Raw genomic sequence first — 20,180 nt, 5'->3', positions numbered from 1 at the left:
CAAGCAAATGAAATGGAAAAATAAAACACAGCAGCATTGTGAGATCACAAAAGTAGCAAAAGTAGCAGTGCTGAACTTTTTATGCAGCCGACAAACACGGCCTACTCATAGTTTGTAAGGTAACAAGCGCTATTGTTTCTTTTGTACTTATCAGTATAATGGTACATGCATGCAGCTAAGAATAAATCAATGAAAGCAGAAGGTGAAAGTTTCTTTCCATTGGCTTTTCTAGTAATGAAGCCGTTAAGACAGAAGATGCTCATGGGCATGCATTCCAATATTGTGTAGCCTTAATGATGTAACGCAAAGAATTACACTGATAAAGACAACTGACACCTTACTAAAGATGCGTAAATATGTTTTAGTTTATTGTTACACATCCTAACGCCTCAACTCTGCATTATCTTTACCAAAATCGGGTCCTATAAAAATGTAAACGCCTAATATACACTTCGGCACTTACACACATAGGGGGAGAGGGATGCTCATAAGCATAATATTAACCCTATGTTAGATCATTTTTTTTTACCTTTCCACTTTCTAATTTCCAACTTCCTGTTTAGAAATTGCATATTTTTCATTTTATTCTTAGAGAACAATAGTTATGTAGAATTAAGAGAAATGCGTATGCCGATCCATGCTAAATTCCCCAATGTTCTGGGAAAACAACACCAGCCACAAAATGGAGTACTGTATTATTCTTTCATTCATTACGGTGTATTTCAAGCTGATTTCTTTTAGCAAATGATGGGAACTGGAAGCCATAATATGCAGGCAGCTAACAGTTTTCTATTCCCAAGTAAGAAGCGGGTGCCAGGCTACCCTTAATGACAGCTGGGCCCTGTGTGTCTCACAGTTGCCACTCAGTCTGCCACATGGCCCTGAGAGCATAGGGGACGTAAAGAGTCTTTCCAAGCCTCTAGGAAAAAAAAATCCCAAATACTCCAACCTCACTTCCTATTTAGTGCCAGCATTTGAATATTTAAGACCTGGCTTTTGGCTTCATCTACTGATTTATTGATCTTTTGCCAATTCGTATGTACAAAATCCCTGCCGTGCATTGTGCAGCAATACAGGAAATCACACTATAGCAGATTGATAGTTTCAGGCTAAATGATAGTATGATAATATACTATGTGCTTTATGTATGAAAGCTATTTCCTGCTCTACCTACAATGTCGTCCCATGATAACCCATTTAATAAATACCAGAAATGATAAGAAATCTGCCACTGAAGCATTCACGGCATATCAAGGTTTTGTGGTGTGTCTCCGTCTGTCCCTTCTCACAAATCCCTCCTGAGAACCAAGATCCTCACCTACTGTCACCATCTGGACCCTGCATACTATTGCGCAACCGCACATAATGCTACCTTCAATTGAAAAATGCTGAACAAAAAGAAACCAAAGACGTATGTCTGACAGGCAAACAAGGGAAATAAGGAATGAGTTGACTTGAAATGTTTTCTTCTCAGAGAATGAACCATTCTGGGGTGATATAATATCATTTCTTGACTCCAAGTCCTCACAATTTATGCCATAAACATAATTTCATAGAGATGCAGGCAATTTCTTACAGCATATTTTACATTCTCACATGACGACCAATTCTTTCCTAACAACAAACAAGGCGTGTTATTTACCTAGGCCTATATATTCAAGCACTGCTTATCTGGTTGACATCCATAAGGAGTCATGTATCTATAGTGTTTGCAGGACACTTTTGATTTAGTATAATACATTTATAATATATCTATTAAAATATCCAACAATACTTACCGCATTTGTTACAATGTGAACTGCAGGACAGGCTACAGTTCATATACACCTTAATACGTCCAGTACAGCTGCCTGTGTGTATTCATACATATGTGGACATATAGCCACTATCTTTAATATGTTAATGCTGTCTCGCTCTGGGATAAAAGATGGAATAGGTTTGTAAAGACGGCATTCTAGCTGACTGTCATATTTCTTGATGATATCTATGTTTCCTAGATTTGCAAGATGTGCCACATGATGAGGCTCTACTCTTTATAGACATGCCCCTTAGGTACATACAATGGGCACAGTACTTCCTTTACTCAGTGTCGGATTTTTTATTACATTTGATAATGTCTTTGGATTCATGACAGAAGACAAGTCATGAATCAATAAGAGCTATACAAATCAGAGCTGAGATTTGTTACGTAGGCGAGAACTAAAGCTTGTATAAAACTTATCTGAAGGACAGATCTACATTTCCATATTAGCATAGGTATAAGTGACACACAAAATGTCGGTTTCTAAGCCATGCTATATGATTTCTATGTTTATATTGTACTGTGTTAGCACCAACCTATTCATTTCCCTAAGAACCTGTTCCTAGGAGCCCTTGGCCCAGCTTTTTAGTTGGAAGAACGTCAACACACATTGCAGCACATTTTTTTATTTTATTTTTTTTTTTTACTGCTGCTATAAATGTTGCTGTGTTATGCACCTTTGTTTATGGTTTCTGTGCCTCTGTCATTTCAAAGATAACAATAAAACATAAATATTTTAATAAACATACATTTAGACTGCCACATAAATATACAAATACATATATATATATATATATATATATATATATATATATATATTATACACACTAATACAGTAGACACATGTACATTCACACAGACAAAGAGGCATTCAAAGCTGTGGTTTTCCCTGAAACAAACACGTAAAGCAGCTTTCATTCTGTGATTGTCAAAAACTTTACAATTTGCCCACTGCATTGCGGATGCCAACCAACGAATCAAAGGCATTCAGAATCTAGACAAAGAGGAACTGATGCCAACCTCGGTGCCAGTGGCAACCATTATTGGCATCATGCAGATTCTCTGCCTTTTTTTTTTTTTTCAAATCTTGGCACTTGACAACCAAAATGGCGGATCTCAAAGCAGCAGTCCACAGCAGAGGGAGAGGAAAAAGCATTATAAAATATATGAAAGGAAAGCCTTCCCGAATGACAATGAGAATTCCATATACAGATGTCCCCCCCAGATCTCTGCAGCGCTCTATACTGCGATTGATACTGTTACACTATGACTACATATTATTGATTATTTTGTTTACCCCAGTCGTCCTGGACATTTGGATGTTTTCTTTTTTATGGATCTTTCTCTTCTATATGCAAATTGTCCTCTGTAAACCCAAACCTACAAAGTACTTACAGAGGACAATACAGACAAATGTTTAGAAAATTTTTACTGCAGAAACTTTCAGCATAGAAATAGTTAAAAGTGCGAGAGTCTGTGCAGCAAAATGCATTTTAAAACTGGATCAATACAAGTAAAATGAGGCAATGGCAAAAGCTGTGTAGTCTATGAAGAAACTATGAAGTATTGTAAATCTGCTAATATTTGGGGGGAAAAAAAAGATAAAACACAGATTATTGACTTTTCTATTTCTGGAAATTGTCAATATATTGAAGCATCGCTCGACACTGCAATGCGGATGCCAACCAGCGAATCACAGGCCTTCTGAGCAAAACAAAGAGGGGCTCATGCCAATCCTAATGCCACTGCCAACCAACACTGGCATTCAAGCTACCATCCTTTTTCTGTGCATGGCATCTAAAGAAAAAAAAATCTGTTCTTCTTGCCATCTAGCATGAATTTAATGGTTTGCATGTCTGCCTTCACAAATAACATACTAGTTATGTTTATTAAGTGCGCAAAACTTATAAATAGATAGATGACCAGATAGAGAGATAGAACAGATATATAGATAGATAGATGAAACAGATAGATAAGATAGAAATATGGATAGATAGATAAAAAGCTGAGTGTAAAACCACACATGCAAATATATTTCGCACATATATATAATTCACCAAATTAAATGTAATTTACTCTCCCAAAAGGCACAACTTTAATATTAAGTGACAAGCCCTATTTACTATTCTTTTGATGTGTCATAGACAAAATTTACAACATTTTCTACTTTCAGTTTATTCAATTCAGAAACTATTCAGGTCATTTTTCAGCAAATATTTCCAGAAATTAAACATTAACCAGCCAGGGAAAGGGTTAAAGCCTGCTGTTTTAACCCTTTATGAATCAATCCACTGTCACCAAGGTCCTTTACACAGCTGGCTCTCACCATAGTGGAAGGAGACTTGATCTCACATATTAGGCTGGTAGGACCTGGGAAATATTTCAGGATCATGTATGAAGACAATAAACTAGCCAACGGCTATGAAGATTCAATAGCAATGTCTGTGAGAGATTTCGACTCATTCTCAAACTTTAAACCCCAGTGTGCAGAAAGTTTTATGACAAAAATATTACAAGAGAATTCCGTGAGAGATGTACATAATGAGAATGTGGATGCAATAAATGGGTCAAGTGCTCTTCAAGCGAAGATATCTGTACGGTGAAATACAATGAAATAGAAACCAAGAAGAGATTGGGGAAATTGGTTTAAATTAACCATATTGAAATTCCTCCACTGTGCTAAAATAGCTCCCACTGGTGATCTAAAGGCAAAGCAACTAAAGTTCCCCTGTTTCTTCATAAGACTGTCCTTTAATTAAATGGTTTTTTTCTTGTTATTTCTATGCAACGGGAAGTGCATTTTTTTGTCTCCATATTCTCTACATTATCTAACGTGTATGTACCTTTGGTCGTCCATCTAATACGTAGTTATATTTCTATTTACGTGGCACACCTCCTATATGAACAACTCTAATGACTTGAAATGCTGGAGAAGTGAACTCTGAGCTCAGCATCTAATGGATTCTTCCTCTCATCGTTTTAAGATGTTAGAGGCCTACTTAGAAAAATAGGGCTACAAGACACAACTTGTCTCTTCTACCCACTGAAAGATCTTTTTCACTTACAACAACTTTTTTACAAGGGAAATATTATTACTGCTACCTGCAGTTAAGGACAAGGAGAAGTAAACCAAGTCTGTGAATCACCCAGGTTATCTGAGGACCCTTCTACCTCAACATTTTGTGCTTGCATTACAAGTAACAAAACCTGAAAGCAGAAGTGGACATACAGTTATGAAAATCTGGCAGATATGACCTCTTTCAGGGGAAAGGATGATGAAACGCTGTAGATCTCTACTGCTATTCCAAACACTAGTCACTTGCTTTAGACGACTCATTAACACACTAATAGGAACAGTCATTTAGGTGTGAAAAATTACTGTGGGGCATGTTATCTGAATCTACTATGTGCAAACTAACTAGGCTATCACAGTCACGGCCGTGTGTCCACAGTGTACACAGAGTACAATGGGACGACTTCTGACACCAACCATGAGACGACTTAGGTGAAAAAGAAAAAAACGTCTCACAGTGATAGAACTTTACTTCTTACAACAATGTATCAGAATATGGAACAAATGCATCCTATAAGCGAATAGCATGGCAGACATGTCACCTTTCTCATGATCTATCACCTCCACACGCTCTATTTATTAACATGAAACAGACTTGTTTACACACAAATTGTTATACCAGCATCGGAAAGTAATGTCAAGTGAAAAGCTCCAGCCATCAAGGTGTGTGTACTGAATAGGAGGAGTAACAGGTTTTGTTTCATTGCTTGACAAGATGCATTCTGAAAACAAATGTGCAAAAGGCACTAGGTGGAAAAGATATAATAGCAAAAGATGTATATTTTAATTAGTGGACATGTGAAAAGTTGTACTATTCACAGTATGACAACAGAGTGGGCTGGAAAATGTCTCACCCCAGCCTGGCCTTCCAATCATACATCCTGGTGGTTCTCAATAGAAAGTCCAAACCACAGGAAGTACACAAGCGCCACTATACCAGACCGTATTTACAACTTATATGCACAGTTTTCATTTTATACTCATAGGCCAGACTAGAGTATAAACATTCAAAATAAATGTAAAGGTTTGTGGGGAAAAAATAAATAAAAAAATTATATATATATATATATATATATATATATATTTTTTTTTATATATATATATATATATATAAATATGTGACAACACACTTGATGATATACTTGATGAACGTACTTATCTACGTGATCTGCAAGTGATCTAAATAAGTTATGATCATTAGTATTTCAGAATTCATGTGCTGTATGCCACTGTACTATTAATGCCATCAAAAATGGCACGTGGGACAATGACAGTAAAAAGATAAATCATATTTAAAAAATCATACTAAAAATACACTGTGACCTTTGACATTGTCAAAAGGATCAGATAGTTGGGAAAAAAGAGCTTACCTTGGTCCTGTACGTAATACGCCAAGAACAAGTCAAGCTCCTTGACCGATACAGTTATATGGTGTGGCTGGACGCAAAGTGCTGGGTTGGTGCAGTGTGGTGATTTGACTAGCCTTTCTCCATCCGTACTTTCCAGGGGGATGCCTTTGAAGAGGATGACCATGACCAGATCCAGACGCCAGACCTTGTCGGCCTGCCGCAGGCAATCAATCCTCCGGATCTTGCCCTTCTGATCTGGGTTTGATAGCACACAGCAGGGGTGCTTCTTCCCTGTCACGGTGAGCACAAAATCCTCCCGGTACTCCTGGCGGATATCTTTGCGCAGCTTGGCTAGAAGCCTGGACGCCCATTTCTGCTTGATTTCTGGCTTTTCGCTCAACAACTCATCCTTGACTGCTCTCTCCTCATCTTTCGACATTCGCTTTTCGTGTTTTTTGAAGTACTTGCGCTTACGGGCTTGGAGATTGAACCATGTATAGGCAATTGCACGGACATGTGGAAGAAGAGCCTCAATGAATGGATGGAACTCATCCTGAAAAAAATTAAGTAATGGAAAATTAGACCAGACAAATTGAAACAAAATTATTTTAACATGACAAAATATATTTTTTAAATTATCGTACACCAAAAATATGCCCGTATGTACAGAAGAACCTATAAACATTTTTTTTTCTATGAACATGGTGGTAAACACAGGTTCATATAAAACAGATCCTCGGTAAACTACGTTACTTTACTTAGTAATTTATGACTTGTACAACATATGCATTTTATAAGAGACGAGAAACACATTCATCCTAACATTTAAGGCTTTTCTTTCCATTATTGTGCTGACATCAAGCAGTACCATTTTCTATGCCTGTATCGTTTTGTTCCCCCAAAAAGAACACTATATAGTTAAAAAAGGAAAGCTAAATGTTCAGGAGGCAACAGCAGATGCCACAGTTCATTTCTCCTCTCGATGGCACAGGGAAACAAAGCAAAGCTACAAGCTCTGTGCAGTACCACTCAATTCCCGCGTTCAGAGCATGCTCTCAGCAAGAGACAGCTATTGGCATAGCGAGCATGCGCTATTAAAGTTGATCCATTTTCTTATCTGGGGAGACAGGCATTGCTGCACTACTATCACTCCATTCCAATGGCAAAGCTACCAAAGGTGGGAGTTGTGGCACTACTGGAAGTTAAACAGCCATGTCTCAAGGTAGATTTAAGGCACACTGCTTGTTTATTTTAAAGTTATGATAATATATTGCTACATTTACAACTTTTGGACTATTTTTAATTTAGAAAACTACAAAATATGTTGACTGTTTAATAAAAGTGAATTAACAAAAGTGATCTCTCAATGAGCACCCAAGGTAATTGGTAATTTAATATGACTCCTTGGACCCTATGGGATAGAATTATAGAGATGTATTCATCATAAGTAGCAAAGCGTAGTGTGCAGGGAATATATTTGCAAATACTGTTTCAGTTGAACTCTACTGCATGCAAAAAACTTTGCCAACAGTATAAAAGTCATAAGTGTATGTACATGACATTGATCCAAAGACTGGCACTAAATGGATCTCTAGCAAGTTTACATGTACATATATGCACACACAACAACGTAAACTCGTAGCAGGGAATAGTGCCAGAGTCTTACTGAATATAGACCTGTTTAGCACTCTGTTCCTTATATCTATACACGGTGATAAGCCACAACAGCATTGTTTAAGAGGATTTCTGCCTCCCCCCACAACTGAATCAGTTCTAAATCTATCACAAGTAGACAATATAAAACGGCAACTTGGCATGCAGCTGGCTGGCATTCACCGAGCCTCTGCGTGCTGAGACATTATGAGGGCATCACTGGACAAGCAAGGAATTTGTGCAAACCATGCACTTAACTTTTTTTTTAAACAAATTTCTACCATCCTCATGTTTGGAACTCACAGCATATTGTAAGCTTGGTGAACCAGTCAATCAATGGCAAAAGAAAAGTTTCAAACTTTGCAACCAATGAAAATACCCATACAGCAAGCACATGGGGACTGTGATATTAGTATATGTTGTACGTTTTATATAACACAACCAATATATCTGAGATGAAAAGTATCTTTCATAAATGTATTTAATGAAGTTGCAGAAAGACATATATTTGAATTGTATAAATGAATGTCTAAACTAGACCATCACATCTGAGGAAAAACAACTTAATGACATTATTCTTATGTACAAACTAAACAAAAATATTTTGTGTTTGTACAGTTAATTCTGTTATTGTGAACCTAATAATTCAATTTATTTATTTAAAACTCTCTGGTGACTGCAAACTGTGTGTGGCCTTAGAACTTATGGAGACACCCTCACAGACACCTAGATCTATGTGTGTGTATATATATATATATATATATATATATATATATATATATATATATTTTATTGCATAGGGGAAGCTCCCAACCTATCAGCTCTCCTAGAACAGCTCTAATGATATCATTATTATCATTTTATTCCTGACTAGGCCAGAGAAGGAATTAAAATACAATCTGTTCTTTGTGTGGGAAGGCAGCAGTGTTAGCGAGCAGCCTGCTGCCCACGGTATGGCTGCCCTACCTCCCAACTCAGCCTTTCAGCCTTTTATACTAAGTATTTAGCTTTTTATCTAAAATACCTATGGCAAATTCAAAAAAAAATAAGCTTTTGTGGCAGATAAAATGAAAACCCCTACCAAATTAATTGTCAAAATGATTACCCCCCACCCCACCCCCAAAAAATATATATTATATAGGATCAAAAGGCATGTAGAAATACTACAAATTATTTGACATATTATTATGCTATGTACATATATATATATATATATATATATATATATATATATATATATATTTGTTTATTTTTTTTGCGTTTTTTTTAAGTTGTCCTTTTTTTTTTATTACATTTTTCTATTTACTTATTTTAATTTAAGCCTCAAGAGTTTTGGCAATAGCAAGAAAGCTGCATATCTTACCTGTAAAGTATATAACAAAGAGACAAATCAAAAATCTATTCTTTTCTTTCACAACCTGCTTAATGTCAGTATCAAAGCTTCTAAAGTACAGGTAATAATGGTGAACGATATCTGCTAGAAGAAGTCAATACTTCTTAAAAATGATTGCAAAGATAATAAATATTTAGAAGAATACACATATATTTGTACATGAACAATACATTGCTGCAGGAATGGGCCTGGACTGTGTTACCTTCCTAAAAAGTTAAAGTAACCTAGATGTAACTCTTTCAATAGATAGATAGATAGATAGATAGATATAGATAGATAGATAGATAGATAGATAGATAGATATGAGATAGATAGATAGATAGATATGAGCTAGATAGATAGATGATAGATAGATAGATAGATATGAGATAGATAGATTTGAGAGATAGATAGATATGAGAGATAGATAGATATGGGCGATAGATAGATAGATAGATAGATAGATAGATAGATAGATAGATATGAGATAGATAGATATAGATAGATAAATAGATAGATAGATAAGTAGATAGATAGATATGAGATAGATAGATAAATAGATAGATAGATAGATAGATATGACAGGAGATAGATAGATAGATAGATAGATAGATAGATAGATGACAGATAAGCCTAAATCATATCATAATGTGACAAAATTGTCCAGGAAGAAATAATATGAATATACAAAATATGGTAAAGCTGCTTAAATACAACTAAACACATGCATTTTTATCCCATTCTTTCTACATGCAGATCATTTTGAGAAGTACTGCTCGCCCAGAAAATGGACCTCATAAGACTTATTCTAAATGGAGAACTTAAATAAAAGTTTACATAGCCTTCTGCAATATGTAAAAAGGCAACACCTTGTTATTTAGCAATAACAAGGTCATGTGAATTAAACGACAACTTTGTCTCTATTTAGAACATTAAAAAAAACTCATCCATTTTCCCATATACACTGGCGTGCCTTTAAATTTTGGCATTTTTATGAATATATTATTTAAAATTGCCAAAAGTTGTGATTTACATTGTAGGGCAATGACAGGTTCTGATGTACTTACTGTAAACATCAAGAGCATAAAAAAGTAAAAAAAAACTGTTACACTATGCGAAGTGCTGACAAAACTCAAAAGCAAGCGCCAATAGTCCAACTCAGACGGATTTTATTAATGTCACGTTGGCACAGCAATCACTAGAAATCTAAAAAGCTGGCACACTTCTGTGACAGAATTCTGTACGTTGTCCCATTTAAAATATAAGATATATTTTTACAGATTAAGTGAATCAAATAAAAACTATGAAAAGTTGCAAGACACTTCAGACAGGTACAACCGTATAATACAACAATCTATATCATGCCAGATATAGTTTGAGGTATTTGTTAAATTAATAAAAAAAATTCACGTTAAAAAAAAGAAAAAATGAACACAAACATAATTTAATGTAAGGGCCAGTAAGAAGATCGAAAGTTAAAAAAAAGGAAAGCCTTATGGGCAATTTGTAATATACATTATAATGTTATTTACTATGCAATCTATATCAATCTCTAATAAATGAAAACATAAACTTAGCTGTAAATATTGATATATTTTATGTTTGTTATATATAAATTATTAGTTTCAATTTAAGTATCATTTAAAAAATAGAAACTACATTCATGAAATGATATTTTGACTTTATGAATATATAAATATATAAATGTAAAGTATTTATTTATTTATTTATTCATCCAGCCACATAAAAAGCAGAATAAGAAAATAAAAAATAAAAGATATAAAAGGAGCTGTAAGTGCGCTCAGGTGTAAATGTCCCCAGATAACTTTCGCCTATGACCGCAACCTACACTCGCCCTTAATAAAAATCCATCTAGTCACTCCAACTTACACGCCAAACAAAATATAAACAGTAAAAAAAAAAGGTGTCAGCCAAAAAAAAACTACAGGACTGCATCCAATGATTGGAACAAAAAAAAAACAAAAAAAAAAAAACCTTATCATTGTCTTCATCTCCATTCACAGCTCGGGAATCGGAGCGTCTTAGCACGTTGTACTTGTCCTATAGTTTGACAGGTATTAGAAAATGACATTCCCAAAAAGTTTTTATATTTACATTGGATTTTTGGAAGCTGCATTTGGCCTATGTCATCTATTCCTATATTTCTCAAATTATCTACAGAATCATATTACATATAATTTTAATATATTTTATGCAATAATAAAAGAAAAAAATTACTTTTGTGTCCTTTAGCTTTAGCCAACAAAAAGCATTTAGTTAAAGCTCTTTTATACCAATTCTAGGTAATGGGTACATTATGGGACATACAGGAGGCCAATAAATAATAACAGTAGTAGATTATATAACACATAAAATTTCTATTACATCCTATGGAGAGTATAACAAATGATTACAGTAGATACTATATAGATATATAAATAATAACAGTAGTAGATTATATAACACATACAATTCCTATTACATCCTATAAAGGAGATTATAACAAATGATTACAGTAGATACTGTATAGATATATAAATAACAGTAGTAGATTATATAACACATACAATTCCTATTAAATCCTATAAAGGAGATTATAACAAATGATTACAGTAGATACTATATAGATATATAAATAATAACAATAGTAGATTATATAACACATAAAATTTCTATTACATCCTATGGAGAGTATAACAAATGATTACAGTAGATACTATATAGATATATAAATAATAACAGTAGTAGATTATATAACACATAAAATTTCTATTACATCCTATGGAGAGTATAACAAATGATTACAGTAGATACTATATAGATATATAAATGATAGATATTACACAGATCGGTGGATAACTGCATGATGAAAATGTAATATATATACATATATATATATATATATATATGTATATATATATATATATATATATATACACATATATATATATATATATATATATATATATATATATATATATATATAATTGCTCCTATACGATGATCTATAACATTGGTAACTCTCAGAATAGTATTAACCCCACCGCTGCCATGACATGCCCCCTAGTATACAGAGCCATGTGCACACAGGACAGAGAATGACAAGCGATGAGTGACAGGAGAGAATAGGAGTGTGTCCACACTATGCAGCACAGGTGCGATGCAGATCGCTTTAGTGCCCAGGTCTAGTTATATTGGTAGAGGTAAGAGTATTCATAGATCGCAGGCATTGCCCATCCATGCCAGCAGCGCGGCACGGAAAGTTTCCGATTAGCGCCTCCACTTTGTACAGCACGCTGGATAGCCGGAGCGATCACCCTACGAAGTAAATGGACCATTCCCCCCCGAACGCAAAAACTACAGGCGGACCCCTACCATGTGAAGGGCTAGAGGGGGGGGCGCGAACTTTCATCTTTACAACTAAAACTTGGGCATGCACATGAGAAATGGCGATAGAGAGGAATTAGCGGTAAGGAATAACTGCCATCCAGCCATGATACGAGAGCAGTGCTGGAGTGCCGCTAGAAGTGACGGGACGGGCCGGCCGCTTCCATATGGGAGCGCGGAGTGCCCTCTCCCTCACCTGCTGTAGCCCCATAGAGACAAGAAGCTGCCGGTACCTGAGTTAGGCAGATAGGAGAATACATCATGGCTTGGCGCGTCCGGTCCCCAGAGCAGTATCCGCGGGGAGAGCCTTCACCTATTCATGGCACACCGTGTCCGGCAGCAGAATGACAGGGGAGGTGTCCGGGCAGAGCTCCGCTCCTGGCACTGCTGGCCGCCCCGAGTTGCTGCTGCTGCTGCTGGCACAAGGCGCGGTGCCCGCTGTATGGATACTATGGCATGTCCCGCACACACTGGCGCTCTCTCTCCGCGCTGCACTCCCTCTCTTCCGCTCCCGCACCGGTTACACCCTCTGCACCGCTTCAGCTTTCCAGAGGAGACTTAAGGATTTGGCATTTTTTTATTATTATTATTATTTAATGACACCATCATGAAGGAGACACACTCCTCCCCCTGAGCGCCGTGTGCCGCGTCCCCCCCCCGCCCCCTCACATGCCCACTACTCGCAGGGTACCGGCGCCCTGGCGGGAGAGGAGGGGTTAAACCGGGGAGGGGGAGGACGGCTGCTGCCCGGCTCCTCTCATTTCTCGGCTCGTTCTGAGCTGGCACACACACATGTACACACAGCACACACATATAGACGGACTTTACTACACTTGGGATGGTGCATTACACATTAGGAACACTGCACAAGAGCTGGAGCTGCACCTGGCACAGGGGGCACATGCGTTCTCCATGTGCCAGGCGCAGTTCACACACGGAGCGGACTTTCACAGTACACAGTGAGTGGCGGTGGCAGGAGGAGGCCGCCTTATATCCGCCCTGCGCCTCACCTCTCGCTCCCCCGCCCCCGTGTCCTCCCTCTCTGCGGTTATCTGGGGTGAGGGGAGCCGGGTGTGGCTGGAGCTGGCTTCTTAACTCTTTGGGTACCTCCTAAAACTACGGGGGAAACAGGTAGAACTACCCTGAACTTTACCCTCCGCCATTAGTGCCAGGGAGATGAGCTCCTAGGCTACTTGTGGTATTGTACCCCCTCAACCACATTTTACACCCACTTTAGAGGTGGCATTTCTGGGGTGTATTTTCCTTATTTAAAACCACACATTCCATACCAAAGTAGTCCTGTCCTCACTGGTGGCGTAAAAGGGTTAATGGCGCAGGAAGGTGAAGTAATTTTTCCCGCCATTAAACCCTTTCCCTACAACATCCCTGTCAGGTCCAACATCCTATACAAGCCATAGGCAGAATCCACTTCTTCCTATAGACAATAATGTTCAGACACTACCAGGATGCCAACACAGGAGAGTAACCTAAGATATGGTGGAGCTGTGCCAGTTATGGCTTTAGTCTATAGGTGTGACGTGAACTCCTTTATCACATTTCTTTCATCTCTACGTAAATCACAAGATTATAACCTGCAGCTCTATAAATGTAGGGCCCCTTCTTGGCACTACTGTACAACGCCACATGCCAGAACAGAAGGGGGCATGGCTGGCTTTGCCATCTCTTATAGGACTGACAATTGGTTCTCACCCTCCAGTAACAAGAGACAACACCTTATCTAGAATTCCCAAGTGTAATACTAAGAACAGAGCTCACTATTTCCAGCACCCTTCATCATTCATATTGTAAGCATCCATAAATACCAAGCTCCACACAATATGCAGCAATATGTACAAAAGCCATAAAAAAAACCTCTATGAGAAATTGGAGACATATGGAAGTACAGTGGAGGGCTCATGCACCACAGGAGCCCCATTACGGCTTTGTGGAGCTGTAATCCGGGGTGTGCACGTGCCCTAATCCTAAAGCTAAAATGGCGACTAGAAATTGCATGGAATTGTAGGAATATCAGTGTGAGCTGTATATGTAGCCTGATCCTACAAGAGATCCATTCTGCCGGCAATGATAACACACTAACTTACTTAGCTTCTCGGCTGCTACATCCCACAAATCTACACTTGTGAATGCAGCAATACTGGATAACCACTGGTGAGGCTTTTACAAAAACTGATATACATATCTACCCTTTATGGGGAGAGTTCTCAAAATAGGAATAGTTGACCGGTTGTCTGTAGCAGCCAAACAGAGGCCTTTAAAAAAAAAAGAAACAATCTGATTGGCTGCTATGGGCAACTGGTCAACTTTAACTTTGAATAATTTTTGAAAAATCTCCCCCTATATGTTTATTCATTAATCAATATGTCCACACCAGCACAATACCCTCACAAAGACAAAATGTATCAGCGCATCCCCTAAAGATGCTGAGGCAAGAAGGGACCAGACCAGGACCTCAAAGGTGAGAACAGTATCCTCAGCAAAACTCTGCCAGCTTATGCCCATTTACAAACATGCAAACTCATACTAGTCCTATACTGTAGATAGTCTGGCATGCATCCAGGTTTTTGGTGGGCATCCATAGAGGCAATTGGGGCTAACAACTGTATATGTCATACTGGTTCAGGGAATAGTACATAGGCCTAACTAAGGCCACTATCCCACATGTCATTGAACACGTGGTCAAAACCACGCCCCCAATGTGTTCACCGATGGCTGTGCAGTCTTGCTAGGGTTATAAGCAACAGCACGTGGACATTGGTGATTACATGCGGGCACATGTGTTCACCAGCATTTGGGAATGTGGCCTAAAAGTAGGGCTATGCACAACCAAAGATCTCGCTGTCACAATACCTGCACCGCAGCTGAGGAATGTAGATGTGCTCACATTGAGGGACACAATGACAAAAGTTGGGTCATGGTAACTTATGTGCCACAATGAGACGACATTCACTTTCCTCAGCTACAAGATGGGAAGCAACACAGTGTGATCTCCGGCCATGCGACTTGTGTGATGACATAGTCATTATGTAGCCCTAGTCATAGGGTATACTCATACAAGGCAGATTTGTTGCTGACATTTCTGAAAACCAGTTCCATTGATCTGAAAGGAATTGTTTGGATTCAGGCACATGCCTTTATGCAAGCACCATTGTAATGAATGGGACAGTTCAATCATTTTCTGCCACAAATCTAATGCATGTGAATTTAGCCTTAGGGTACGTTCACACGGGCGGATTTATTTGTGGGTTTCCCGCTGTGTATTTGAAAGGGGGCGGGCTCTTTTCGGTTGTCTGCAGCAGATTTTCCGCTGTGGAAAATCCGTCGCAAAATCTACTGCGGACAGCCGAGAAGAGCCCACCCCCTTTCAAATACACAACGGGAAACCCGCAAATAAATCCGCCCGTGTGAACGTCCCTAAAGGGTATGTTCCCACCTGACGTATATGCAGCGTATTTCATGCTGCGCAAAATCTGCAGCAGCGGGAAGTATGCCGTGTATCCCTCGCTCACCGTACACACAAGGCTTTCCGGCGGCAGCCCTATGTGTGCAGTGAGTTTTGGAGGCGGAGCTGTGTGTCACAGTCACGCCGACACGCGGCCCCACCTCCAAAACTCACTGCGCACATAGGGCTGTCGCCGGAAAGCCTTGTACAGTGAGCGAGGGATACACAGCGTATTTTGCACAGCATGAAATACGCTGCGTATACGCCAGGTAGGAACATACCCTTATGGTGTATTCACACACATCAGATCAGCTGCGGATTTGCAGATTTTACAAGGCAATCAAAAATATATAAAAATTGCATTGCAAAATCCATAACTCCAGATTTTATAACTGTAAATCTGCAGAGGATCCTGTGTGTGTAAATGCACCCTAATAATAATTTATAGTCACCAGTTCTGTTGGCCTCTATACACAGAGAACATGCTTGGTGCCAGTCATCAGGTCATTTCATGCTGACATCCAGTGGTTCAACCTGGTATAAGACACATATTCCCATGGAATGCTCTTAGTATGTCTCGTATCAGAAATGCAGATTTCCACATTTCCAAGTAAATCTGCCCCAGAATGTAGGGATTCCATTGCAGATTTGCCACTGAAGATTTTTATTGGGTTAAATACTAATTATAAAACAAAGCCATCAGGTTGTAATGCGGTTTCTAATACTGTAATCATTTTTTTTTACTTACTATTGGGAACTGACTGCACAAGCTTTGATTAATCTCCCCCATAAAGTTTTGTGCGATAGTACACTGAATGCCATCTATAGGCAAGTATGGTTTTGTAATGCAAGATTTATGAACTTCAGCAAGATCCATCTTAAATATGACATGTTTCTATGGGCAAACCCCATGTGTGTTTTTCGGACAACCTTTAAGGATGTTGCATATTGATGACAAATGGGTTAAGAAATAAGTCAGAAACACATTGGGGGAGATTTATCAAAACCTGTGTCAAAGGAAAAGTTGCCCATAGCAACCAATCAAATTTCTTATTTCATTTTGCAAAGGCCTTGTTAAAGGGGTTATCCAGGGAAAAACTTTTTTTTATATATATATATATATATATATATATATATATATCCACATATATATATATATATATATATATATATATATATATCAACTGGCTCCAGAAAGTTAAACAGATTAGTAAATTACTTCAATTAAAAACTCTTAATCCTTTCAGTACTTATGAGCTTCTGAAGTTAAGGTTGTTCTTTTCTGTCTAAGTGCTCTCTGATGACACGTGTCTCGGGAACTGTCCAGTTTAGAAGCAAATCCCCATAGCAAACCTCTTCTAAACTGGGCGTTTCCCGAGACACGTGTCATCAGAGAGCAATTAGACAGAAAAGAACAACCTTAACTTCAGAAGCTCATAAGTACTGAAAGGATTAAGATTTTTGAATAGAAGTAATTTACAAATCTGTTTAACTTTCTGGAGCCAGTTGATATATATAAAAAAGTATTTTCCTGGATAACTCTTTTAAAAATGAAAGAAGCGATCTGATTGATTGCTATGGGCAACTTTTCCTATGCACAGGTTTTGATAAATCTCCCCCCTTGTGTCAATAAGAACCAACACAGTAATAAAAGGTGCAAAATATCTTTAGTAAATGTGCCACCGCAGCTTTAACATGCACACCGAAAGCCAATTTCCAAACAGATTCACTATTTGTGCCTTTTCCAGTGCTTTTTGCGCCATGAGATTGTCAAAAAGCAAGTCACATTTCTATAGAGGATTGTGCCTTTGCTTGTTTGTTTCCACAAAATGTACTATTTAACAAAGCAGAGGGTGATAAATCTCAAATGACAAAACCACACTTACCAGTAGATGGCATTCAGTGCGCTTTCGCACAAAACCCTCGTTGTAAATCTGGGTTTCTCTGTGGATTTTTTTCCATTTCTTAAAATATCTCAGTCTCACATAGAAATCCGCAGTGTATCTGACTTGTGTGAAAACAACCCAAGGCTATGTTTACATAATGGAATGTCCGTGTGGAATAACAGCGGAAATCCCGCCAAAATGTACTGCCCAATGGTTTCAATAGGATTCCATAGTCCCATTCCCACAGCGGACTTTCCGTGGCAGACATTCCGCCAATGAAATTCCACATTCTGCAAAAATATAAGACCGGTCTTATATTTTGCGGAATTCTGTGTCAGAATCCCACTGAAGGCAATAGTGTAATTCTGTTCAGCAAGCTTTGTAGAAATTCCGCCGTGTGAACATAGCCTAAGGCTTCCTTCACACATTGTATATTGTGGCTTCTCATGCATTTACAAGTGATACTGCCAGATGTTATCTTTAAAGGGGTATTCTAGGCCAAAACTTTTTTAATATATATCAACTGGCTCCGGAAAGTTATACAGATTTGTAAATTCCTTCTATTAAAAAATCTTAATCTTTCCAGTACTGATCAGCTGCTGATAAATTCTAAAAGTTCTTTTCTTTTTGAATTTATTTTCTGCCTGACCACAGTGCTCTCTGCTGACACCTCTGTCCATGTCAGGAACTGTCCCAAGCAGGAACAAATCCCCATAGCAAACCTCTCCTTCTCCGGACAGTTCCTGACATGGACAGAGGTGTCAGCAGAGAGCACTGTGGTCAGACAGAAAAGAAATTCAAAAAGAAAAGAACTTCCTCTGTAGTAAACAGCAGCTGATAATTACTGGAAGGATTAAGATTTTACAAATCTGTTGAACTTTCTGGCACCAGTTGATTTAAAATAAATTGTTTTCCACTGGAGTACCCTTTTAATCTCCCCAAAAGTGTTCTGGTTTTTCATGCCCTTAGCTAAGGCCTCCAAAATATATTGGTATTGGCAGTAGAAAGAGAAGTCACAAAAGCTGATTGAGACACAAATTCTGCTTGCTAGGTCTAGACTGTGCCTGTAATGTGCTGTCAGGAACTCTAGGGTAGCCATGCTGTAAATATATAAAAGAATCCGAAAAAAGAATGCTAGCCTGGGTGACTGAAAACACACAAATTTCCCTTTCCAGAACTGTGTACCAGCTGGTGTGAACTGATGGTCAAAATGCAGAATCTAAGTGCATGCTTGTTTGGGACCATTGGCTGCTCGTGTCCGCAGTTCCACCTCCTGATTAGAGAGTGACTGTAACTCCGAAGAAATTCAAATCAGTCAGGAAAAGGTAAGTCATGCCAAGTCGACCGTGAAACTGTGACTTTTAACCTCAGCGCTGTCCTCATTAAGGAGCGTTCAGACTAGGCCCAGTGGATTAAGTAGAGTGGGGTGGGACTGAGAACAAAATCAGCCAGCTGCTGTAATTCTCTTGTGCCTTTCATACACAGTTTATATAGGGACAAGGCAGCTTGGATTTTTCTGCATTCCTCCATTAACCCAGTCATTGCACTCCAATATGCACTGGAAATGGCCTTACAAAGTTCAATGCTAAAATGCAGGTATGCTACACGTCTCTATGAACTGCTTTATATGCCAAGGTCATTAAAATAATAGGTAGAATTACACTTTTATACAGCATTTACGGCAAGTGTAAAGACAATAGTTTATTCAGTAAAATCCAGAATCAGCATAGCACCAAAGAATAAATGCAAACTCAGGCAAACAACAGAGATGAAACAAAAATTGATAGGCAACCAGATATATACTTTCTTGCCTAAAATAATAAGATTCAAGGGAATCTAGCCTAACTAAAAGCCTAAAATCCAATATATTACAACTATAGGATAAATCAAAACAATTGGGCATACACAGAATTCAGTTTATATCAAGAATCAGGTTTATCTTTTTTTCCATGACAACCTTAGTTATCCGAAGCCTCATTGGTTCTCTGGGGGAGGGGGTGAAAAATTACGCTACTTCCACTATAGTATGACACCTTAAAGGTGTAATCCGGTGGAAAACATAAAAAAAAAATTTCTCAACTGGTGCCAGAAAGTTAAACAGATTTGTAAATTACTTCTATTTAAAAATCGTAATCCTTCCAGTACTTGTATGTGCCACAGGAAGTTCTTTTATTTTTTGTCTGTCTGTCCACAGTGCTT

General features: G+C 38.1%; 1 protein-coding gene and 1 long non-coding RNA gene across 17 annotated transcripts in view; one reads left to right on the top strand and one right to left on the bottom strand.

Annotated features, from left to right (window-relative positions):
• Positions 1–20,180, bottom strand: part of NFIB (nuclear factor I B) — a 427,846-nt gene that overhangs the window by 174,902 nt on the left and 232,764 nt on the right. For 5 of the 9 annotated variants that reach the window (XM_056521279.1, XM_056521247.1, XM_056521296.1 and 2 more), the window contains exon 2: positions 6,245–6,776. In XM_056521279.1, the coding sequence (XP_056377254.1) occupies positions 6,245–6,776 (532 nt within the window). Of the gene's footprint in view, positions 1–6,244; positions 6,777–7,046; positions 7,070–7,091; positions 7,414–12,868; positions 13,292–20,180 lie in introns of those variants that run through there. The other 4 variants (XM_056521266.1, XM_056521289.1, XM_056521287.1 and 1 more) reach the window with 4 other exon arrangements.
• The window catches only part of LOC130273874 (uncharacterized), a 119,330-nt gene continuing 111,437 nt past the window's right edge, over positions 12,288–20,180 (top strand). For 4 of the 8 annotated variants that reach the window (XR_008844167.1, XR_008844165.1, XR_008844159.1 and 1 more), the window contains exons 1-2: positions 14,104–15,111; positions 19,157–19,306. This is a non-coding gene — a long non-coding RNA (uncharacterized LOC130273874). Of the gene's footprint in view, positions 12,452–12,551; positions 12,718–14,103; positions 15,112–19,156; positions 19,307–20,180 lie in introns of those variants that run through there. The other 4 variants (XR_008844160.1, XR_008844161.1, XR_008844162.1 and 1 more) reach the window with 4 other exon arrangements.

This window comes from Hyla sarda, chromosome 1, assembly GCF_029499605.1.
Source record: "Hyla sarda isolate aHylSar1 chromosome 1, aHylSar1.hap1, whole genome shotgun sequence".
NCBI lineage: Eukaryota > Metazoa > Chordata > Amphibia > Anura > Hylidae > Hyla > Hyla sarda.
This window is presented reverse-complemented; position numbering and strand designations above follow the sequence as displayed.